The 26,148-nt window shown below is 43.9% G+C and overlaps 2 protein-coding genes across 2 annotated transcripts; one reads left to right on the top strand and one right to left on the bottom strand.

Annotated features, from left to right (window-relative positions):
* Window positions 1–951: 951 nt before the first annotated feature.
* On the bottom strand, window positions 952–1,653 carry LOC311140077 (RING finger protein 222-like; the record flags this gene model as incomplete). Its single annotated transcript, XM_084175031.1, has 1 exon — window positions 952–1,653. One exon carries the CDS (start codon window positions 1,651–1,653, stop codon window positions 952–954), a length of 702 nt encoding a protein of 233 aa, XP_084031157.1.
* A 696-nt stretch (window positions 1,654–2,349) lies between these two features.
* LOC311149683 (nuclear distribution protein nudE-like 1-B) lies at window positions 2,350–25,914 on the top strand. The gene is made up of 9 exons (XM_084186886.1): window positions 2,350–2,443; window positions 11,565–11,661; window positions 18,156–18,309; window positions 19,838–19,986; window positions 20,302–20,438; window positions 20,926–21,099; window positions 21,774–21,871; window positions 22,129–22,295; window positions 22,908–25,914. Exons 2-9 carry the CDS (start codon window positions 11,576–11,578, stop codon window positions 22,996–22,998), a joined length of 1,056 nt encoding a protein of 351 aa, XP_084043012.1. The 5' UTR covers window positions 2,350–2,443; window positions 11,565–11,575; the 3' UTR covers window positions 22,999–25,914.
* The last annotated feature ends 234 nt before the right edge of the window (window positions 25,915–26,148 follow it).

Here is a 26,148-nt window from a genome sequence, read left to right on the forward strand (position 1 = left end):
GCTCCTTCAACCTGCCAGGGACTCACATAAATTATTTGCCGAGGATACTGAAGGTCTTTGAGAGTTCACTTTCTCTCTGCGTCTCAATGTCTATTTTCTGTCTCGGTGTCTCTCATGTGTCTCAGTGTCACTCTCTGTTTCTGTCTCCCTTTCTCTGTTTACATTGTAAGAATATACCATGTGCCGGTAGGACATAGAACTACTTTGACACACGGTTAGACACGTGGTTATCTATTCATTCTAATAAAGTAACTGTAGCCTGTGAATAATACATGTGCTTGTAAATCCCACTGTAGTTCTCATTAAACAGGTAAAACATCTTACAACCAGAAATGCACAACAATGGTCTCCATGAGAGGTGCTGGAATTGCAACCCACACTGTTCTTTAATGAGGACTTGTTGCTAACAACAGAGGGGGCAGTTATACGGTGAACAGGGGCAGTTATACTGTGAACAGGGGCAGTTATAGACCTATGTTAATGGGTGACTATGGAGGCATGTTCATAGGTACCTCCTTTTCTTTTAATCTTAGTACAAATATTTTAACCATTATTAACCAAATCACCACCAAGAAGTGTACGAATTGAGGAAATAAGACAATACCTTTTCCTCTAAGTCATTCCATAAACTACCACTTTATTGCAGAGTGCATGAACCAGGCCTGTTTCATTCAGTGACTTTATTAGATCCTGTCCAGGGCATTGAGGACAATCAGGCATAAAAGGAAGGCACCGTACCAGTTCAAACTATATGGCACTACCATATATAATGACAGAATGGACAAAGTGACATGTTTCAATTAATTAAGTGCAATAAATAGTCTTTATGAGAGCATGAGTGAAGAGAAAATTAGACCATACAATAACAAGCCATAGGTAATCTATCAGGTAGTGCGTAATGACGCACCACGCATAGCTATGCTAGAGCCATATGGCTCTGGGCTTAGTGGGCTATGCCAATAGAATCCAAGGAAGTGTGGCAGCTACCATTGCCATCAATGTGAATATCACAAGCAGAATGACCAAGCAACGTGCCGTTGTGCAAATCCTGATGCGCCGTCTCCTGCGGTTGGGTTGGGGGACAACAGGCATAGTGTCCATGCTAACCGCATCTTCATCAGCCATGGGTCGGCCCTGGGCACTGATTATGAAAATCTGAGCGTTTCTGTGGTCGGGACTGATCAGTGATAGCGTCCGTCGACTCCTGCATCTCACTGAAATCCACCTAAAGCGTCGCACAATCCAGTTTAGTCCACTTGAATCAGACGGTGAGCTACTTTGCCTTGACGCGCGTCTTGCGCCATGGTGATGTGGTGGGTTACTAGGTGCTGGTGGAGGGACAGGGACAGGGACCTTCAAGGTCTGCCCGCCTACTTCCTCTGCCTCTTTCCCCGGGGCGAGAGGAACCCCGACCTCCTGTTGCTTCTTGATGAAAGTCAGGTGTCGGCAGACGGGACAGATGATGGTATCTCTGATGACGCCGTCCCTGTTGATACTGACCAAGGTTTTGACCAGACAGTCGTGGCAGAAAACGTGTCCGCAGCTCAGGGTCCTCTCCATGCCGGATAGACTATCATAACACACGGGACACTCTGAGTCCTCCTGGTTCTGTGAGTCCCCTTCCTCCGCTTGGTGTCCGTCGAATGGTGCCATGCTGGACCCTCTACGCGCAGCCTGGCAGTGCTATCCACACCGGTGGTGCTCCATGGAGTCACCAATAATCCTAATAACAGCTGTGCCACTCCTCCCCTACAGAGCAGTGTATCCCTCTCAGGGACAGCTGTCAGCTATACCCATAGGCTACACCTGTATGACTCGCTGCTCTTCTGGTTCCCCCAGTTTCCCCTGAGTGGCAAAAGCAGCCAAACAGGATTTGGAATGTTTGAGAAAGAACACTGCAGATTTAATTCCAGTGACAGTCAAACTGAAATATGTTTTTGTAAGGGCATAGCCTATAAGCTAATCATAGAAGAAACACTAGCCCACTGAATACATCACATAATAAAATGTTGGCTAAATTCAGTCATATACTAAATACTCGCAATGGGCTACTATGGGAAGTGCAGTGTTGCTACAATTATTAGCCTATTATAATCATCTCTAGGCTGCCTGTGAATGTGGATTTGTTAGGCCACTATGCGGCCTCTATGGAGGCTACTGCCTACACATCATCTGACTGCACCGCATCACTCATTTAGCAGCATAATAGCGCCACCTTGTGGTCAGGACAAGGCAGATCAAAGGTCCAACCCTGGAGCGTCACATTTGACGTACGTAAGATTTCATCGCGTGCCACGGCCTCGGATGCTACGTTACTTCCGAGAGTCGCGTTGGCGTTTTCTAAACACAGACAGACAGACATTTCGTTGAAGACAGTCCAGGATAGAAAATGTGGTGACTGTAACTGAATCTGGAGACAGACAAACGGATTGGACATGCCCAGGTAAGGACATTGATTTACATATTTACGTTGGTTACTTTACCAAAAGCTAGCTAGCTAGTTAACCTGTATTTTCGACTTTAGCAAGCAAGCTTTGAACGACGAGCAGCCAGTGGCTCACCAAACGGTGACAGCTGAAAATAGGTTGTTGAACGTGCCGTTTGGTGCCATGGCTAGCTAATAATAATGTATTTGATTTAGCGGCACTGTGATATTGACGAGCTAATGGTTTCCTTTTCTTGTTACTAATTACAAATGTTTTACTGTGTGGAAACAAACAGTCAGTATCAGACAGTGTTGACATTTTGTGTTGTCTGTTGTTGGTGGTTTCGTATGACAAGCAAAAAAGCCGGTTGTTACTATTAGTCGGTCTCAGCCATGGAACCAGCTAGAGGTGACTAACGTTAGGACTGAGTGATTACCGGCCTCGTCCTATTTATTCTGCCTCACCTTGTCCTTCACTGACTGTACATGGTCAGCCAGCTACTGTAAACTAAATACAGTTGATCTTAGCTGATGTAATAATGTGTCATTTAGCCTAGAATGTTTCTCGCCACCAGATATTCAGGGTATGCAAATGTTGTAATTATCATCATAACGCTAGGGGTGGATGTGTCTTAATTCTTCATACAGTAAGAATTCCACCTAAACTGTAGCTACAGCTTTGTTCTGTGGAGTCTAACCTGCTCCTGTGAAAGCCAATTTAATGGTGCTAACCGGTAGCCACATGTAGCTAGCTAGTGTAAAAACGGTCTAAGATCCCTACCAAATAGGGCATTCCCCAGTATGTCTGGTGGTCTGCTGCACAACCTGCCTACACACATCCCAGCCCTGAACCCTCAACTAGCCTATCTCAGCCCAGACCTCTGGTGGAAGTGGGAGGATTTTAGTTTCCTGGAAATAACGTAACTCACAGAGAATTTGGTGTGAGCCGTGTAGTGCTTCACCCACTCTCACTCAGAGTAAGCAGCCAGACAGAGAGATGTCATCCACATCAGAGGAAAAGAGGAAGCCAAAAGGAGAGTGGAGACAGACAGGAAAACCACACAGACTCCACTAGCTTCCTCTGTTCACTAGTTAACCTACCCTGCTCTAAACCATGGGTAAATATAACCAGATGGTTCCTCTGCTGTTGGCTTGGTAGTAGAGTCTCCAAACTGCAGCCCAAATGGTACCCTATTCCCAATATAGTGCACTTCTTTTGACCAGGGCCCACTACTCTGGTCAAAAGTAATGCACTTAATAGTGAATAGGGTGCCATTTGGGACACAAGCCCATGTGTTCTGCACACCAGGATGCCACCCAACATGCCTGCACTGGAATGGGTACAAAAACAGAGAAAAAAATCTGTCTACCTTTTCCTGAAGCTGAGACTTCTGTGCTGAAAATCACTGACAGTGAGTGAACCTGGTTTTGTCTTTCATATCCTAGCTAGCTGTTTGTAAATGAACACAACACACTACTGCCAGCTGAGTGTAGCCTAAAGATTAGTCTTATTTATCACCATGGCAACAACAGCTAGTCTGTTATTGAGACTCACATTTATGTCTTTTGCTTCTCTGTGATGAATAGATGGACTTAAGTTTTCAAACCTTCCTCTCTCACAGCTCTCATAGCTCTGACTGCTATTTCACCTCAATGGATGTGTAGTTCACATGGTAGCCTAATAACATTAAATCATGTTAGCTATACTATCATTAGCCTAGTTCAGCTAAGATCATCATGTTGGCTACACTGTCATTAGCATAGTTAAGCTAAGATCATCATGATAGCGACACTATCATTAGCCTAGTTAAGCTAAGATCATCATGTTGGCTATACTATCATTAGCCTAGTTCAGCTAAGATCATCATGATAGCGACACTATCATTAGCCTAGTTAAGCTAAGATCATCATGTTGGCTATACTATCATTAGCCTAGTTCAGCTAAGATCATCATGATAGTGATACTATCATTAGCCTAGTTCAGCTAAGATCATCATGTTGGCTACACTGTCATTAGCATAGTTAAGCTAAGATCATCATGTTGGCTATACTATCATTAGCCTAGTTCAGCTAAGATCATCATGATAGTGATACTATCATTAGCCTAGTTCAGCTAAGACTAGGCTATGTTGACAGTATCAAAACCACTCTTCAATAAACAATCCAGTTGTTTGCCACTAAATGACATCACCATGCATCAATCTCCACCCTGGTGTTGTTGACACTCTCTTCAGACCCCCTCAGTTTTGTGAATGAGTCCCAGTAGTAAGCTAGTGGTGTAACGCCACAGTTTCCTGAGCTGCATAACACACACACACACTGACGCACACACACACACGCGCACGCTCTGCATACCATACCATACATACACCTAGAGGAATGTGAGAGAGAACAGCTGTTCTCACTTTGACCACATGACCCCTGGGACCTGTCTAACTGACAGATGACTCTCCCTTGTTAAACTGAATTAAAAGCCATTTGACATACTGTCTTGTTGAACACTTTCATTGTTTTTGGTAGCACATAGTTCTGCATGTAGGGCCTACATGGAACTGCTTATTTACTAGGCTATATTCTGACTGGTAGGCTATAGACTGTATAGGCCCTGGTCAAAAGTAGTGCACTATAAGGGAATATGGTACAATTTGGGACGCAGCCTAATTGTCCGTCCTGGTGTTAACCAGAGTGCAGTATAGAGGACGGTGCTAGTGTTTGGGTGGCTGACTGGACTGCTAACCCATCCGTCTGTTAAAGCTACAATATGTCACAAAGCTACAAAACTTTTTGGGCGACCTGACCAAATTCACATAGAAATGTGAGTTATAGATATGTAATTCCCGTTGAAAGCAAGTCTAAGAAGCGGTAGGTCTGTTCTATGTGTGCTATTTCTACGCTTACCGTTCTGAATTTTAGTTTCTGCGTCTTTTACTTTCGGTTTTGTACACCAACTTCAGTCAGCTGAAAATAGAATACATTGGGTTATGAAAAATATATTTCACAGCGGTTTAGACGCTACAATGATTCTCTACACAATGACTGCTTGTTTTGTGTCACAAACTGAAATTAGGCGAACTATTAGAATTTTAGCAACCAAGAAATGGTGCAGCGATTTCTGCATAGTGCAGCTTTAAAGTGCTGCTGTTGGGACGGGTTGAGGTGACTGACCCATGCATGCTGGAAATCCCTCTAAACCAGAGATGGTCAATAGTAGCCTTGCCTATTCCTGGAGCCACTGGGAGGGATGGGGACTCCCTGCTGTTCAACCTCACACAGCACACACACATTGGACCAAACAGATGTGTGTGGATTTAATCACAGGTTAGACATCCACCCTCTGAAGTGGCTTTGGCCCAACCACAACACTTCCGCTCAGGATTTCCACACTACTTCTGTTCCATGTGATTATGATTGGCATTCAACACACAAAATGGCCATGAATAGAAGTTAATGAAGCTTTTTGAAAACATGTCCCGTCCACTGTGGCCCATGCCAAACAAAAAGGGTTAGACGTTTTAATGAGGAGGCCGTGGTCTGTATGAAGGGGTTCTGTGGGGCCGACTGGGGGCATCCTACATCTCCTTACTGTGTTGCTGCTGGGTCAGTGTATCAGGCCCTTGTTGTTAGAGAAGAAGTGGAGGTGGAGGGAGGCTGAACTGAAGTCAGTGGGTCTTGAGTAACTGTGATGACAGGATGACCACAGTTGGGCAGTTAGTTAACCCTCTCATCTCTGGTCAGATCTATTCTGGCTTTGTGTCCCCTCTGTGTTGCCAGGTCTAGCAAACATTTCTAGCCCAATGACTACTCAAAACCCACCCACAAGGCCTGAAAAGTAAGCACATTGTTTTGGGCCGCAGCAAGAGAGGAGTTGCCACATTTAGCCAATAAACAATTTTTCCATAACGTTATCGAGCGAATTAAGAAGGAATCTCGGTTTAACTTCTAACGATGTTAGAAGCAAAATTCAGTTTTCCATCAAAATAATAGGATAATTCTTGCGAGCTAACATGACTAATAACATGACTAATAAAGGAATGTCACAAGAAAAGATAATTCACCCTTATTAAACTTTTTTTCTGGCAATTGTGCAAGATGATAATTTAAGAATACAAAGCGTTAGAAATGGCCTATTTGGGAGATTGACTTGTCATCTCAATAGGTATAGGCTAGGCCTACTGACTAAACTCTGACTTTATGACTGTAATTCAACTTTACCAAGGTTTGGTTAACTAGATGCAGGTAGCCTATAGCCCCTGATAGGCCTACATCTAATTGCAGATAGCCTAAAGTAGCCTAGCCAAGATGTAAGATGAACGATTTTAGCAGCTTGCTTAGTTCAAATTGACAGACTAATTTATTCAACATGAATAGCGAGGTGAGAAGTGCTTCCGTTACCCAATTCTAGCCTGCTGGAATAGGCTACTGAGGATGGTGTCGTAATTTCAATCACTGAATATTAATAATATGGATGTGAACTGAATAGGCCTATGCTTGTCAACAACAGCCAGTGTTTTACCTTCAATCTAATGCATTCTAACAACATCTGATCAGCAATTGCGATAGAGCTGTGACCATGATCCCACTTGATAACTTCCAATTGAATTAACTAAACACGGCCATTAATAATTGCATAATAACACAAGGCTACAACAACAAACTGAAGTTATAGACTGTTTATTCAATCTGTTTACCAGCTCTAGGTTGGCTACACAAGTGGCACAAATTGATTTGCAATGACTCCAGTGATATCGTCATTTCAACATATTTATTGGCTACAGTAGCCTACATAGGCATATACATTAATAGGCTACTTGATGGCAAACAGATGCAAATGTATCATTCTCCACATTTAATGTCAGTTTCATTGTGGACTTTCCCCCAGAACAGTATGCACGCGAGGGAGTTCCATAACTTCCATTTAAAATGTCCACTCGCACAGCGCTCGAGACCCAAGAACTCAGCATGCGTAAAAACCTTCATGATATGGTTTTCCATAAGCAAAGTCGACATTAGAATGCAGTTTAAACCACCTCCGAGTGAACGTATCTAATGTGCTCTAAAGAGCTTAAAGTAGTTTTCCTGTGCTTGGTCGCTTTATTTCTTGATGTGCATCATTTCTAGAGTGTTAATGATTTATGGAAAAGGGGTTGGAAAATAGGTGTCTCTATAATGACAATCTAAATAGCCTACCTACAACTGGTGTCAAGTTGTCAGACGTACACACGCTGCTCCTTTCACTCACCTGACTCAGCTGCCTGCTGCAGCGTTCAGTCTCAACACACACCCCCCTCCCTATTGGACACTCACTCTCTCACTTAGTCACTCACGCACTCACTCAGAAACAGGCTGCCTCACTGCCTGATAGTCAGCAGCAGCAGGTCACAATTAAATATACACTACGGTTCAAAAGTTTGGGGTCACTTAGAAATGTCCTTGTTTTCCATGAAAACATACAGTTGAAGTCGGAAGTTTACATACACTTAGGTTGGAGTCATTAAAACTAGTTTTTCAACCACTCCACACATTTCTTGTTAACAAACTATAGTTTTGGCAAGTCGGTTAAGACATCTACTTTGTGCATGACACAAGTAATTTTTCCAACGATTGTTTACAGACAGATTATTTCACTTATAATTCACTGTATCACAATTCCAGTGGGTCAGAAGTTTACATGCACTAAGTTGACTGTGCCTTTAAACAGCTTGGAAAATTCCAGAAAATGATGTCATGGCTTTAGAAGCTTCTGATAGGCTAATTGACATCATTTGAGTCAATTGGAGGTGTACCTGTGAATGTATTTCAAGGCCTACCTTCAAACTCAGTGCCTCTTTGCTTGACATCATGGAAAAATCAAAAGAAATCAGCCAAGACCTCAGAAAAACAATTTGTAGACCTCCACAAGACTGGTTCATCCTTGGGAGCAATTTCCAAATGCCTGAAGGTACCACGTTCATCTGTACAAACAATAGTATGCAAGTATAAACACCATGGGACCACGCAGCCGTCATACCACTCAGGAAGGAGACGCGTTCTGTCTCGTAGAGATGAACGTACCTTGGTGCGAAATGTGCAAATCAATCCCAGAACAACCGCAAAGGACCTTGTGAAGATGCTGGAGGAAACCGGTACACATGTATCTATATCCACAGTAAAACAAGTCCTATATCGACATAACCTGAAAGGCCACTCAGCAAGGAAGAAGCCACTGCTCCAAAACAGCCATAAAAAAGCCAGACTACGGTTTGCAACTGCACATGGGGACAAATATCGTACTTTTTGGAGAAATGTCCTCTGGTCTGATGAAACAAAAATAGAACTGTTTGGCCATAATGACCATCGTTATGTTTGGGGGAAAAAGGGGGATGCTTGCAAGCCGAAGAACACCATCCCAACCATGAAGCACGGGGGTGGCAGCATCATGCTGTGGGGTTGCTTTGCTGCAGGAGGGACTGGTGCACTTCACAAAATAGATGGCATCATGAGGAAGGAAAATTATGTGGATACATTGAAGCAACATCTCAAGACCTCAGTCAGGAAGTTAAAGATTGGTCGCAAATGGGTCTTCCAAATGGACAATGACCCCAAGCATACTTCCAAAGTTGTGGCAAAATGGCTTAAGGACAACAAAGTCAAGGTATTGGAGTGGCCATCACAAAGCCCTGGCCTCAATCCTATAGAAAATGTGTGGGCAGAACTGAAAAAGCATGTGCGAGCAAGGAGGCCTACAAACCAGACTCAGTTACACCAGCTCTTTCACTGTACATGAAATGAGTTTGAATAGGAAATATAGCAAAATGCATAGGAAATGTAGTCATTGACAAGGTTAGAAATAATGATTTTTAATAGAAATAATAATTGTGTCGTTCAAACTTAGCTTTCGTCAAATAATCCTCAATTTGCAGCAATTACAGCCTTGCAGACCTTTGGCATTCTAGTTGTCAATTTGTTGAGGTAATCTGAAGAGTCTTCCTGAAGCACCTCCCACAAGTTGAATTGGCTTGATGGGCACTTCTTACGTACCATACGGTCATGCTGCTCCCACAACAGCTCAATTGGGTTGAGGTCCGGTGACTGTGCTGGCCACTCCATTATAGACAGAATACCAGCTGACTGCTTCTTCCCTAAATAGTTCTTGCATAGTTTGGAGCTGTGCTTTGGGTCATTGTCCTGTTGTAGGAGGAAATTGGCTCCAATCAAGCGCCGTCCACAGGGTATGGCATGGCGTTGCAAAATGGAGTGATAGCCTTCCTTCTTCAAGATCCCCTTTACCCTGTACAAATCTCCCACTTTACCACCACCAAAGCACCCCCAGACCATCACATTGCCTCCACCATGCTTGACAGATGGCATCAAGCACTCCTCCAGCATCTTTTCATTTGGTCTGCGTCTCACAAATGTTCTTCTTTGTGATCCGAACACCTCATACTTCAATTCGTCTGTCCATAACACTTTTTTCCAATCTTCCTCTGTCCAGTGTCTGTGTTCTTTTGCCCATCTTAATCTTTTCTTTTTATTGGCCAGTCTGAGATATGGCTTTTTCTTTGCAACTCTGCCTAGAAGGTCAGCATCCCGGAGTCGCCTCTTCACTGTTGACGTTGAGACTGGTGTTTTGCGGGTACTATTTAATGAAGCTGCCAGTTGAGGACCTGTGAGGCGTCTGTTTCTCAAACTAGACACTAATGTATTTGTCCTCTTGCTCAGTTGTGCACCGGGGCCTCCCACTCCTCTTTCTAGTCTGGTTCGAGACAGTTTGCGCTGTTCTGTGAAGGGAGTAGTACACAGCGTTGTACGAGATCTTCAGTTTCTTGGCAATTACTCGCATGGAATAGCCTTCATTTCTCAGAACAAGAATAGACTGACGAGTTTCAGAATAAAGTTATTTGTTTCTGGCCATTTTGAGCCTGTATTCGAACACACAATTGCTGATGCTCCAGATACTCAACTAGTCTCAAGAAGGCCAGTTTTATGGCTTCTTTAATTAGCACAACAGTTTTCAGCTGTGCTAACATAATTGCAAAAGGGTTTTCTAATGGTCAATTAGCCTTTTTAAATGATCAACTTGGATTAGCAAACACAACGTGCCATTGGAACACAGGACTGATGGTTGCTGATAATGGACCTCTGTACGCTTATGTAGATATTCCATTAAAAATCAGCCGTTTCCAGCTACAATAGCCATTTACAACATTAACAATGTCTACACTGTATTTCTGATCAATTTTCTGTTATTTTAATGGACAAAAAATTTGCTTTTATTTCGTAAGCAAGGACATTTCTAAGTGACCCCAAACTTTTTAACGGTAGTGTGTATTTTTAAGAAATTGCCGTGGTGCAATTTAAAAGTAGCCTAAAAACCTGCAACCCTCGACCAATACATTTTCACCTGCAACATAATTTTCAAAGTAGCCCAATTTACAGGGAAACTGCAAACATGGCAACCCTGTTACCTTGCCCAGGGGGACATAGGGTTGGTGGTGGGGGGGGGGGCTCAGAGAACATCAATAATTGGCCAAGTGTCTGTTGAAGACATCCACTCTGACTCTGACCTATTGTATCTGGATGTGTGAGTGACCTGACATGACCTGACCTGAGGCAGGAGGGGAACAGAACAGTCAGTACCTGGCTCAGCTCAGCTCTGTGTGGTTACTAGCTTGACAGCCAGACAGCCTGACTCCTGACAGCCAGACAGCCTGACTCCTGACAGCCAAACAGCCTGACTCCTGACAGCCTGACGCCTGACAGCCTGAGCATAAGATGATGTACTTTTTGTTTTACAATGAGTTAGTCCACTACTTTTCTTGGGTAAGAATAAACCCTATGTTTGGTTTTGTGCCATTCAGATGTTTAGGCCTACTATCTACTACTACTACTACTACTACCTACTTTCAGGATATGTCTGTAATTAACTAGCTCCAGAGGATCATGTTGTTCTCCTCTTCAGGTTGTTCTACCATGGACACAGAGATGATACCAGATGATCATGTTGTTGTCCTCTACCTCCTCTTCAGGTTGTTCTACCATGGACACAGAGATGATACCAGATGATCATGTTGTTGTCCTCTACCTCCTCTTCAGGTTGTTCTACCATGGACACAGAGATGATACCAGATGATCATGTTGTTGTCCTCTACCTCCTCTTCAGGTTGTTCTACCATGGACACAGAGATGATACCAAAATTTACTTCAAAAGACGAGGAGATTGACTACTGGAAGGCCTTATCCCTCACGTATAAGAAAAGGTATGTTCATGTCAACTGGTCTAGGCTAATCATAGCTCATTTAACAAAATCCTTGATTAACAAATGATTTATTATATGCTGAGTCTTCCTGTCTGTTGGTATTAATACTGCTAACATGCTGAGTCTCCCTGTCTGTTGGTGTTAATACTGCTAACATGCTGAGTCTCCCTGTCTGTTGGTATTAATATTGCTAACATGCTGAGTCTCCCTGTCTGTTGGTGTTAATACTGCTAACATGCTGAGTCTCCCTGTCTGTTGGTATTAATATTGCTAACATGCTGAGTCTCCCTGTCTGTTGGTATTAATGCTGCTAACATGCTGAGTCTTCCTGTCTGTTGGTATTAATACTGCTAACATGCTGAGTCTCCCTGTCTGTTGGTATTAATACTGCTAACATGCTGAGTCTCCCTGTCTGTTGGTATTAATACTGCTAAAATGCTGAGTCTCCCTGTCTGTTGGTATTAATACTGCTAACATGCTGAGTCTCCCTGTCTGTTGGTATTAATACTGCTAAAATGCTGAGTCTCCCTGTCTGTTGGTATTAATACTGCTAACATGCTGAGTCTCCCTGTCTGTTGGTATTAATACTGCTAAAATGCTGAGTCTCCCTGTCTGTTGGTATTAATACTGCTAACATACTGAGTCTCCCTGTCTGTTGGTATTACTACTGCTAACATGCTGAGTCTACCTGTTGGTATAAATACTGCTAACATGCTGAGTCTCCCTGTCTGTTGGTGTTAATACTGCTAACATGCTGAGTCTCCCTGTTGGTATTAATACTGCTAACATGCTGAGTCTCCCTGTCTGTTGGTATTAATACTGCTAACATGCTGAGTCTCCCTGTCTGTTGGTATAAATACTGCTAACATACTGAGTCTCCCTGTCTGTTGGTATTACTACTGCTAACATGCTGAGTCTACCTGTTGGTATTAATACTGCTAACATGCTGAGTCTCCCTGTCTGTTGGTATTACTACTGCTAACATGCTGAGTCTCCCTGTTGGTATTAATACTGCTAACATGCTGAGTCTCCCTGTCTGTTGGTATTAATACTGCTAACATGCTGAGTCTCCCTGTCTGTTGGTATAAATACTGCTAACATGCTGAGTCTCCCTGTCTGTTGGTGTTAATACTGCTAACATGCTGAGTCTCCCTGTCTGTTGGTGTTAATACTGCTAACATGCTGAGTCTCCCTGTTGGTATTAATACTGCTAACATGCTGAGTCTCCCTGTCTGTTGGTATTAATACTGCTAACATGCTGAGTCTCCCTGTCTGTTGGTATAAATACTGCTAACATACTGAGTCTCCCTGTCTGTTGGTATTAATACTGCTAACATACTGAGTCTCCCTGTCTGTTGGTATTAATACTGCTAAGATGCTGCGTCTCCCTGTCTGTTGGTATTAATACTGCTAAGATGCTGCGTCTCCCTGTCTGTTGGTATTAATACTGCTAACATGCTGAGTCTCCCTGTCTGTTGGTATTAATACTGCTAACATGCAGTCATCCCTGTGTCTGTTGGTATCGGTGGTATCTCTCCCATACCCATGGAACTACAGCCTGCAGTCTCTGCTCAGTCTCAGGTCCTGTCCAGAAACAGCCCCGATCCCCCAGATCTGAATTAGTTAGAAAAGTAAGCTACAGTGGGGGAAAAAAGTATTTAGTCAGCCACCAATTGTGCAAGTTCTCCCACTTAAAAAGATGAGAGAGGCCTGTAATTTTCATCATAGGTACAAGTCAACTATGACAGACAAAATGAGAAAAAAAAATCCAGAAAATCACATTGTAGGATTTTTTATGAATTTATTTGCAAATTATGGTGGAAAATAAGTATTTGGTCAATAACAAAAGTTTCTCAATACTTTGTTATATACCCTTTGTTGGCAATGACACAGGTCAAACGTTTTCTGTAAGTCTTCACAAGGTTTTCACACACTGTTGCTGGTATTTTGGCCCATTCCTCCATGCAGATCTCCTCTAGAGCAGTGATGTTTTGGGGCTGTCGCTGGGCAACACGGACTTTCAACTCCCTCCAAAGATTTTCTATGGGGTTGAGATCTGGAGACTGGCTAGGCCACTCCAGGACCTTGAAATGCTTCTTACGAAGCCACTCCTTCGTTGCCCGGGCGGTGTGTTTGGGATCATTGTCATGCTGAATGACCCAGCCACGTTTCATCTTCAATGCCCTTGCTGATGGAAGGAGGTTTTCACTCAAAATCTCACGATACATGGCCCCATTCATTCTTTCCTTTACACGGATCAGTCGTCCTGGTCCCTTTGCAGAAAAACAGCCCCAAAGCATGATGTTTCCACCCCCATGCTTCACAGTAGGTATGGTGTTCTTTGGATGCAACTCAGCATTCTTTGTCCTCCAAACACAACGAGTTGAGTTTTTACCAAAAAGTTCTATTTTGGTTTCATCTGACCATATGACATTCTCCCAATCCTCTTCTGGATCATCCAAATGCACTCTAGCAAACTTCAGACGGGCCTGGACATGTACTGGCTTAAGCAGGGGGACACGTCTGGCACTGCAGGATTTGAGTCCCTGGCGGCGTAGTGTGTTACTGATGGTAGGCTTTGTTACTTTGGCCCCAGCTCTCTGCAGGTCATTCACTAGGTCCCCCCGTGTGGTTCTGGGATTTTTGCTCACCGTTCTTGTGATCATTTTGACCCCACGGGGTGAGATCTTGCGTGGAGCCCCAGATCGAGGGAGATTATCAGTGGTCTTGTATGTCTTCCATTTCCTAATCATTGCTCCCACAGTTGATTTCTTCAAACCAAGCTGCTTACCTATTGCAGATTCAGTCTTCGCAGCCTGGTTCAGGTCTACAATTTTGTTTCTGGTGTCCTTTGACAGCTCTTTGGTCTTGGCCATAGTGGAGTTTGGAGTGTGACTGTTTGAGGTTGTGGACAGGTGTCTTTTATACTGATAACAAGTTCAAACAGGTGCCATTAATACAGGTAACGAGTGGGGAACAGAGGAGCATCTTAAAGAAGAAGTTACAGGTCTGTGAGAGCCAGAAATCTTGCTTGTTTGTAGGTGACCAAATACTTATTTTCCACCATAATTTGCAAATAAATTCATTAAAAATCCTACAATGTGATTTTCTGGATTTTTTTCTCTCAATTTGTCTGTCATAGTTGACATGTACCTATGATGAAAATTACAGGCCTCTCCCATATTTTTAAGTGGGAGAACTTGCACAATTGGTGGCTGACTAAATACTTTTTTTCCCCCACTGTATATGGACGCAATATGGCAGTAACTCCACTTTTCCCTCTGATAGGTTAGATGGAATGTTAGCCATATTGCTAAGGTTTAGCTATAGCTTTCCTGTCCTCACAGATCCTCGCCAGTATCCTGGGTAAAGCCTAGAGGTTTGTGTTTTGGATAGGGTTTCAGTCTCAGAGCTGTGGTAGCTGTACTGTACTGTACTGAGGGGGTTCAAACCAGGAGGTTTTCTAAGAATTTGCCCAGGAGAGGAGAGGGGGAAAAACAACAGAAGCACTCATGGATGGATAAAATACCCCACATGTTTAGGTGGTTACGTTTTCCCAGACTCTGTACAGCCTGACCCTGTCAGTGTTGACACCACATTCTAGAGTATAGGCCTAGTGTTTGTTTATGAGTAAGTCCCAAATGACACCCTATTCCCTATATAGTGCACTACTTTTGATCAGACATGCCAAACAGTGGTCCTTTGTAGCTCAGTTGATAGAGCATGGCAATGCCAGGGTAGTGGGTTCGATTCCTGGGACCACCCATATGTAAAATACAGTGGCTTGTGAAAGTATTCACCCCCCTTGACATTTTTCCTATTTTGTTGCCTTACAACCTGGAATTAAAATAGATTTTTGGGGGGTTTGTATCATTTGATTTACACAACATGCCTACCATTTTGAAGATGCTAAATATTTTGTTATTGTGAAACAAACAAGAAATAAGACAAAAAAACAGAGAACTTGAGCGTGCATAACTATTCAACCTGCCACCCCAAAGTCAATACTTTGTAGAGCCACCTTTTGCAGCAATTACAGCTGCAAGTCTCTTGGGGTATGTCTCTATAAGCTTGCCACATCTAGCCACTGGGATATTTGCCCATTCTTCAAGGCAAAACTGCTCCAGCTCCTTCAAGTTGAAGGGTTCCGCTGGTGTACAGCAATCTTTAAGTCATACCACAGATTCTCAATTGGATTGAGGTCTGGGCTTTGACTAGGCCATTCCAAGACATTTAAATGTTTCCTCTTAAACCACTCGAGTGTTGCTTTAGCAGTATGCTTAGGGTCATTGTCCTGCTGGAAGGTGAACCTCCGTCCCAGTCGCAAATCTCTGGAAGACTGAAACCGGTTTCCCTCAAGAATTTCCCTATATTTAGCGCCATCCATCATTCCTTCAATTCTGACCAGTTTCCCAGTCCCTGCCGATGGAAAACATCCCCACAGCACGATGCTGCCACCACCATGCTTCACTGTGGGGATGGTGTTCTGGGGGTGATGAGAGGTTTTGGGTTTGCGCCAGACATAGCGTTTTCCTTGATGGCCAAAAAGCTCAATTTTAGTCTCATCTGACCAGAGTACCTTCTTCCATATGTTTGGGGAGTCTCCCACATCCCTTTTGGCGAACACCAAACGTGTTTGCTTATTCTTTACTTTAAGCAATGTTTTTTTTCTGGCCACTCTTCCGTAAAGCCCAGCTCTGTGGAGTGTACTGCTTAAAGTGGTCCTATGGACAGATACTCCAATCTCCGCTGTGGAGCTTTGCAGCTCCTTCAGGGTTATCTTTGGTCTCCTTGTTGCCTGTCTGATTAATGCCCTCCTTGCCTGGTCTGTGAGTTTTGGTGGGCGGCCCTGTCTTGGCAGGTTTGTTGTGCTGCCATATTCTTTCCATTGTTTAATAATGGATTTAATGGTGCTCCGTGGGATGTTCAAAGTTTCAGATTTTTTTATAACCCAACCCTGATCTGTACTTCTCCACAACTTTGTCCCTGACTTGTTTGGAGAGCTCCTTGGTCTTCACGGTGCCGCTTGCTTGGTGGTGCCCCTTGCTTAGTGGTGTTGCAGACTCTGGGGCCTTTCAGAACATGTGTATATATACTGAGATCATGTGACACTTAGATTGCACACAGGTGGACTTTATTGAACTAATTATGTGACTTCTGAAGGTAATTGGTTGCACCAGATCTTATTTAGGGGCTTCATAGCAAAGGGGGTGAATACATATGCACGCACCACTTTTCCGTTATTTATTTTTTAGAATTTTTTTTAACAAGTTATTTTTTTAATTTCACTTCACCAATTTGGACTATTTGGTGTATGTCCATTACATGAAATCCAAATAAAAATCCATTTAAATTACAGGTTGTAATGCAACAAAATAGGAAAAACACCAAGGGGGATGAATACTTTTGAAAGGCACTGTATACGCACTCATGACTGTAAGTCGCTTTGGATAAAAGCGTCTGCTAAATGGCATATGTTAATACATTATTTTATAGCACTAACAGATCTTGGACCAGGCTAACATATCTGGCTACCAAATTAGTATACCATGCCCTATACTCATGCACATGAACCAACCCTTCTAATTCAATTCAATGGAGCCACCTGACTGAATGAATGGCATGGAAAGTCTGCATTCATTCAGCTCTAGCATGGCATTGGCCTTTGTCATGACATATGAGTCAGGGGCCATGCAGGACCATTCTAGTTGCATTACATCTATGACCAGACATACAGTAAGTTCTGTTTTATGTCTATGGTCAGACAGTAAGTTCTAGTTGCTTTACATCTATGGCCAGACAGATGATAGACTGATAAACTGCCACATGGGACAAGAGAAAGTGCTATGCTACAATCCAGGAGTCCAGACCTTTCAGCTAGGCCTATCTGTATATATTACTGGACTGTATTACTAGGTTGTATCTAGCACATAGTGTGGGTCAGCAAGTCTGGACATATAGACTGAATACAGACTGGACTGAGGTCTGAATATAGCTTTAAGACTGAGACAGTACCTCAGCAGGTCTGATAAAGCTTTATGACAGAGACGGTACCTCAGGTCTGATGGAGCTTTATGACCTCAGCAGGTCTGATGGAGCTTTATGACCTCAGCAGGTCTGATAGAGCTTTATGACCTCAGCAGGTGTTTATCATTAGAGGATACAGAAGGCTCCTAAAGGCCTGCTGCTGTTCCATGTGTTCTGAAACGGGTGAGGGGTCAAGGGGTCTGGAGACAGGATATTATGAGTTAAGAGACTAGGTGTGTTCAGACATGTTCCACTGACCACACAGGATAGGCCTAGGTCTGAATGTCCAGGTGATGTTACTCCCAGACATTAGTACCACAATTGATCATAAAACAACAGTCTCTCCCGTGTGTCCTCCAGCTACCATGAGGAGCTGGTGGAGTTGCAGGAGAGACCGTGTGGTAGTGCGTGTGTGTTCCTGTGTGTGGCTGTGTGTAACAGTCCTCTCTCTCCCATGTGTCCTCCAGTTACCATGAGGCCCAGGAGGAGTTGCTGGAGTTCCAGGAAGGGAGCAGAGAGCTGGAGGCAGAGTTAGAGGCTCAGCTAGGACAGGCTGAACACCGCCTCAGAGACCTGCACACAGAGAACCAAAGACTGAAGAGCGAGTTGGACAACCTCAAGGTAAATGTTGTACCTCTTGGTGTTGGAATTGAAGAAATATGTGAAACGGTTGGGGATTCAGTTCAGCAAACACTGTTCCTGAGGATTCGGTTTAGCAAACACTGTTCCTGAGGATTCGGTTTGGCAAACACTGTTCCTGAGGATTCGGTTTGGCGAACACTGTTCTTGAGGATTCGGTTTAGAAAACACTGGATTACAGTTACAGAATATCAGTTAATGTCACCCATTCACCAGGGACTGGAAACAGGGCTCAACAACCACATCTGGATGTCAGAGGTAAGAGTAAAGCCACCCTCCTGGATGCCCCTGCTGCTTGCCAGAGAGAACGAGAGAGAGAGTGCTGCATGTGTTGGCTGGCTGTCCAGCAGTTCCATGCTCTGGCCTTGGCCTAATCCCCAGGCCGTTCAGCAGTACACTGTAATAGGATGGCAGCAGGATCAACAGGAGAAAATAGACAACTAGAGGGATGTTTAACCCACACTGCTAATGCTAGCCAGCTATATCACTGGTTATATCACTAATGCTAGCCAGGTATATCACTGGTTATATCACTAATGCTAGCCAGGTATATCACTGGTTATATCACTAATGCTAGCCAGGTATATCACTGACCAGGATGTATATCGCTGAGATAAAAGAACACAGAGCTATGGTTAACATAATGCTAACCAGGATGTATATCACAGAGATCATAGAACATGATGCTAACCAGGATGTATATCACTGAGATAAAATAACACACAGAGCTATTGTTAACATGATGCTAACCAGGATGTATATCACTGAGATAATAGAACATGATGCTAACCAGGATGTATATCACTGAGATAATAGAACATGATGCTAACCAGGATGTATATCACTGAGATAATAGAACATGATGCTAACCAGGATGTATATCACTGAGATAATAGAACACATGCTTCTTAATGACGAGGTGCTGTCTTTCATGACCATTTTCTTCCGTCCGTGGGATAACCATATTCATGTGTGGTAGACAGACAGCCGTTGTGTTAGACTACATATGGCAGCAACATGTGAATGTGCAGTAGACTAGAGAAGCTAATGTCTTAGAGCTAAAGTTCTGTGAATGGGCCTGGAAGGACTGGGATTCATGTGAGGGGGCTGTAGACTAGAGAAGGTAATGTCCTAGAGCTAAAGTTCTGTGAATGGGCCTGGGAGGACTGTGGGATTCATGTGAGGGGGCTGTAGCTTGTTCTCCTGAATGATGGGCCTGTCTTGAGCTGAGGCATGTAGCTAGGCTAGCTGTGCTGTTGACCCAGACCTCAGGCTGGCCTGATTCTGACACCTATGAGCCATACTTCACCCCTCGCCAGAGAACAAAGGAGTTGAAGGGAGTTCTAGAGTCTATGAACACTATGAGAAAGAATGTTAACTAGCAGTCTGTTTGTGTTGGCATTAAGAAAGTTGGCATGTCAACACTCTCCCTTCCTGTCACCTCAGTCTTTAATGCAACCATCTCCACACGCACTCATTCTCTCTCCCCCTCTCTCTCTCCCCCCCGTAGGAGAAATTGGAGCAGCAGTATGCTCAGAGTTATAAGCAGGTCTCCATGTTAGAGGATGACCTGGGACAGACCAGAGGAATCAAGGAGCACCTTCATAAATACGTCAGAGAACTGGAGCAGGCCAACGATGACCTGGAGAGAGCCAAGAGGTCACTATATACCATAGTAGAACTAAACTAACCTTACTAACGCAGCCATTCAAATGTTTTACTTGACTTCAAGCCTAGGTTGTAGGCTAAGTGGATTTAACTTTTGTGTTGTTAACTAAATGAAAGCATGTTGACTGGTAGCTGTGTCTCAGTATTCAGAGAGTGTCTCCACTTAGTGTTAACCCAGTTATCCAACCCACACAGATACTGTACATTTTTCAGCAGCTTCTGCTACTAACAGTTGTCCACCCCAACCCCTCTCCCCCCTCCTCCTCTCCCCCCTCCTCCTCCCTCCCCCTCTCCTCCCTCCCTCAGGGCGACCATTGTATCTCTGGAGGACTTTGAGGGTCGTCTGAACCAGGCCATAGAGAGGAATGCCTTCCTGGAGGGTGAGCTGGACGAGAAGGAGAACCTACTGGAGTCAGTTCAGAGACTGAAGGATGAAGCCAGAGGTATGAAGACATTAAACACCTAGCTTACCTCTATCCCCGACCTACCCTTTCTGTTATGTGTAATACTGCTGTATTAAGTCAGCTGGATCAGAAGGAGAACCTACTGGTCTCAGTTCAGAGACTGAAGGATGAAGCCAGAGGTACGGACGGGGACAACCCCTAACTGTACCCTTCCTTCCCCTAACTCCCTGTCCCCTACTAATCAAGGGCTTGATGATTAGTTGACCAGTTGAATCAGATGTACTGATAGGACTGGAATATATGAAATAAGTGGAACTGTCTGGCTGGTACTTGAGGAGAGGGTTGGGAAACACTGCCCTATCCATTTGGTTGAATCATGTCTGTATTGGTGTGTCTGATGCCCCAGCCCTGAGACAGGAGCTGGCGGTGAGGGAGAGGACTCCAAACAGAATGTCATGTCTGTAATCATGTCAGTATTGGTGCTTGTATCTCATTTCTGTCTATCTGTCCCCCCCCCCCCCCCCAGACCTGAGACAGGAGATGGCAGTGAGGGAGAGGACTACAGACAGGTTGTCAGCCCCCAGCTCTCCTACCCTGGACATCGACAAGATGGACTCTGCTGTCCAGGCCTCCCTGTCCCTGCCTGCCACCCCTGTAGGGAAGGGAATGGAACACCCCTTCCTCAACCCTAAATCATCAGGTAGGTCAACAGCCATGTCTTCTAACAGACCTGGGTGGAAATAGTATTAGTTTTCTTTCAAATACTTTACATGTGCTTTATTGAGCTTGCCAGGTGCAATGGAACCAATGGAAGAGTCTCAAAAGTCACTCCAGGCAGTCTCAATTAAATGCTCAAAATGTTTTGAAAGTATATAAATACTATTTGAACCCAGGTCTGTTTTTTTAGTTCCTTAACTTTTGGAGCTGTACCTCCATGTGAAACAGTTTCTATGTCTCTGTCATATGCTAAATACTGTCTCTTTGAACCCAGGTCTTTACCTCCATGTGAAACAGTTTCTATGTCTCTGTCATATGCTAAATACTGTCTCTTCCCTCTCTCTCTCCCCTCTCCCTCTCTCTCCCTCTCTCTCCCCTCTCTCTCCTCTCTCTCTCTCCTCTCTCTCGCTCCCCTCTCCTCTCTCTCTCTCTCTCTCTCTCTCTCCTCTCTCCTCTCTCCTCTCTCCTCTCTGTCTCTATCTTTCTCTCTCTGGCTCTCTCTGTCTCTGTCTCTATGGTTCTCTATGGCTCTCTCTATGGCTCTCTCTGTCTCTCTCCTCTCTCACCTCTCTCTCTCTCTCCCCTCTCTCTCTCACCTCTCTCTCTCTCTCCCCTCTCTCACTCTCTCCCCTCTCATCTCTCTCTTTCTCTCTACAGTGTTAACAAATGGCTGTGGGCATGGTAGCTCACCTCTGACCCCATCAGCAAGAATCTCTGCTCTTAATATCGTTGGGGACCTACTTAGAAAAGTGGGGGTAAATATCAGACCTTTGTTTCTTGTAGCAATGTTTTCCAATGCCAGTGTTATGCATCCACCCTCTATGAAGCTAATGTTGGCGACAAAACATTATGAACACTCTTCTTGAGTGAACCCGACAGTTTGGCTTCCATCTCTTCTCTTGACTTGACAGCAGAGTATATTGGAAATATATCCTGAATTAAAGGTTAAAGGTTACAACAGAATCCACAGCTTGTGATTAGACTAATGTAGGCCATGTTTTTCTGTCGTTAGGCGCTGGAGTCCAAGCTAGCTGCATGTAGGAACTTTGCCAAGGACCAGGCAGTGAGGAAAACCTACTCCACGTCATCCACCAACATGATCACTGGGAACGGAAACCTCATCAACAGCAACGCCACCAAGTTCTCCCACTCACTACACACCACCTACTACGACAAAACGTGAGTTCTGTCTCTCTCAGGATTATTCCCACTGTTCCATCTATCTCTCGGAGTTGCTCTCTCTCTCTCAGGAGTATTCCCACTGTTCCATCTATCTCTCTGAGTTGCTCTCTCTCTCAGGAGTATTCCCACTGTTCCATCTATCTCTCTGAGTTGCTCTCTCTCTCAGGAGTATTCCCACTGTTCCATCTATCTCTCTGAGTTGCTCTCTCTCTCAGGAGTATTCCCACTGTTCCATCTATCTCTCTGAGTTGCTCTCTCTCTCAGGAGGATTCCCACTGTTCCATCGATCTCTCTGAGTTGCTCTCTCTCTCAGGAGTATTCACACTGTTCCATCTATCTCTCTGCTTGACTTCCTGTCTGCAGTGTTAGTGTGACTCACTCAGAGAGTATAAGAAGTGAGAGGCTGAATGGACTCTAGCTCTATATCATTTTTAACCAGAGTTGGTCTAACCAGAGTATGTAGACACACCAATACAGACAGAGAATACCCAAATAGCTTTCTATTTGATATTGTGAATGAACTAACCTCTGTGAATGAACTAACCTCTGTTTTTCTGTGTCTGTGTTCCATGTCTGTGGTGTTCATATGTCTGGTGTTGTCCCCCACAGGGCTGTGAATGGACTGGACCACAGCACCCTGACTGCCCTGGCATCGCCCCGGACTGTCTCCCCTCCTGGCATGCTGCCTCTCACCGTTTAGCGTGGCACCACCCCCAACCTCTGTACAAGCTCACCACAGAACAAGGGTACCCCTCATACTCCACCCCAACCTCACCCCAATCTCTGCCCAAGCTCCTGTGCGCCCCGCAGAACAATGAGAGGAGAGAACACTTGAAGAACCGTTAGTGTGTGTGTGTGTGTGTGTTCGAAAGCTCGTATGTGTTTTAAGAGTTGATTTGTGAGTGTGTGTAGGAGAGACACTTGACTGAGTGATTGAAAAGGCCTCACTCACCTATGGGTAGGGTTGGATGCTGAGTGTGTCTGTATTTAACACACACAGGCACATGCCTCTGCCTGAGCTGGTCTTTGCTCATGTGTTGGTGACCTCTATGCTCTGGAGTGGCTCCACAGTTTCTCAGTTTCACTCTATAACAGCAACTGTACCTGACAAGGTCCCCAACGGACCGCAGCTTCCTTCCTCTTAACCTTTCTTTTCTTGTCTGAATGAATTGCACAATTACAAATAATTTATATTTAGAATGTTGTATTTAAAAATGAAAAGGGACTTTTCCTGTTTGTTTGTGTTTATGTTATGGGGTCAGATGGAGTTGATGACCCTTAACCCCCATATCCAGAAGAATGACTGAATTCATGTTTACTGTGTTCAGGCTGTGATCAGAACCATGTTCTCTTATCGGGCTGCATCTCAATAGTCCAGTTAGTAGCATCCTCTCCTCATCTCAATAGTCCAGTTAGAATAGGAGAGAATGAGAGAACAGGACCGGTGAAAGCAATATGGATGATCTCTATCTCTACCAGAAATTAGCTTTCACTTGTTCAATTTCCTTCCCATCAGTGCAGATGAGAGAAAGGAGAGAAAATGACTTTATAGTATTGAGATGCACCCCCATGTCCCTATTGTCCTGGGTTTGGGCTGACCAGACAGAACCGACCAGTCAGCTGGTGGACCGTCTGTAGTCTGGTAGGGAGGGAGGACCCTCCATGTTAAACAGCCTGGAAGCATCAGCTGCTGTCCTCTTCATTAATGAATAATACAGTTAGGTCCGCTTCACCACATAGACTGCAATGTCCTAATGGCACCCTATTCACTATATAGTGCACTCCTTTTGACCAGGGACCATGGGGCTCTAGTCAAAAGTAGTGCACTACATAGGGAATAGGGTGCCATTTGGGACCCAGACTGCAAAGTCCTTACTTCTTTATATAAGCCTTGGATTGAAGGCCAGTGATGTTCAGGGAAAGACTTGCTTTCTGTATTTACATGTGGTTGGTACCATGTTTAATTAAATGCATCCCCTTCCCCTATTCTGATGCGTAACTAGTATCAGACAGAACTGTTGCTTATAGAAACAAAGAAGTCAACCCTGAGCACAGCAGTGCGTCAGACAAAAGCGTTACTTATTCACATTGATATATAAACTGTACTGTGCACCTGCTGGTGGTCGAGTCTTATCCAGCTAACATCCTGTCTACCATAACCTGCAGAACAGAATATCCAGCAACAATAACCCAGCAGTCCAAGCATCTAACAGGTATAGGGTGAAGTTGCCTTAGATGCTGACCCAGGGTCCGTTTTTCATTTACCTCACTAATGGTTAAGGTTAGGATTGGGGGAGGGGAAGCTGATCTTAGATCTGTACCTAGGGGAAACCTCACCCCGGAGCTATCTAACAGTGGGTCACGCTCATCCCTTTTTCTAGACTAGATACTAGCCTGGTTAAACCAGACTGAATGCTGTGTTCACCATGAGGAGAGCGCTCAGTCTAGTTTTAACCAGGCTATAAATGCTTTTTCTAGACTAGATACTAGCCTGGTTAAACCAGACTGAATGCTGTGTTCACCATGAGGGGAGCGCTCAGTCTAGTTTTAATCAGGCTATAAATGCTAATCTTTTGACTGATATGTAAATTGCTATTGGTCCACTAATTGTGACCATTTTGTCACGTTGGCTCCTGACCTGTCGATGAAACGTTTGTAATAGTGTGTGAACCTCCTCATCTCAGAATGACATGCCTCTTCCTCGTTCTCTTGTTGATATTCACTGTTTTGATTTATTTTACATCCCCATTCTGCCTGTCTGTCTGTCTGCCTTTCTTTATCTGGGATTAATAGTGCTCCCTCCTATCACAGCCTTAAATGAAAAGCCTTAAGGCCAGTTTCCCGGACACAGATTAAAGCTGCAATATGTAGCTTTTTGGGTGATTTGACCAAATTCACATAGAAATGTTATAGATCTGCTATTTTCATTGAAAGCAAGTCTAAGAAGGTTATTTTTCTATGCTTCCCGTTTTTATAGTTTTGTTTTTGGGTCTTTTACTTTCGTTTTTGTACACCAGCTTCAAACAGCTGAAAATACAATAGTTTGGGTTATAGAAAATATATTTCACAGCAGTTTAGATGCTACAATGATTCTCTACACTATACTTGCTTGTTTTGTCATATAAACTGAAATTAGGCTAACTATTTTAATTTTAGCAACCAGGAGATGGCGGAGAGATTTCTGCGTAGTGCATCTTTTAAGCCTAGTCCTGGACAAAAAAAATACTTTCAATGGAGATTCTCCATTGAGAATGATTTTGAATCCAGGACTAGGCCTAATCTGTGTCTGGGAAACTGGCCCTAAAACTATCCCACCTCTTCCAGATTCTAGAACTATCATTTGGAGCTCTTTCTCACTCCCATCGTCTATGATGTCACCCACCTTTACCACATCATTCTGAGCTCTATGTCGACCTGTTGCTATGTCCCCATGTACAGTGGGGAAAAAAAGTATTTAGTCAGCCACCAATTGTGCAAGTTCTCCCACTTAAAAAGATGAGAGAGGCCTGTAATTTTCATCATAGGTACACGTCAACTATGTCAGACAAATTAAGAAAAAAAAATCCAGAAAATCACATTGTAGGATTTTTAATGAATTTATTTGCAAATTATGGTGGAAAATAAGTATTTGGTCACCTACAAACAAGCAAGATTTCTGGCTCTCACAGACCTGTAACTTCTTCTTTAAGAGGCTCCTCTGTCCTCCACTCGTTACCTGTATTAATGGCACCTGTTTGAACTTGTTATCAGTATTAAAGACACCTGTCCACAACCTCAAACAGTCACACTCCAAACTCCACTATGGCCAAGACCAAAGAGCTGTCAAAGGACACCAGAAACAAAATTGTAG

The sequence above is a fragment of the Coregonus lavaretus genome, assembly GCF_964263955.1.
Source record: "Coregonus lavaretus genome assembly, chromosome: 2".
Classification (NCBI taxonomy): Eukaryota; Metazoa; Chordata; class Actinopteri; order Salmoniformes; family Salmonidae; genus Coregonus; species Coregonus lavaretus.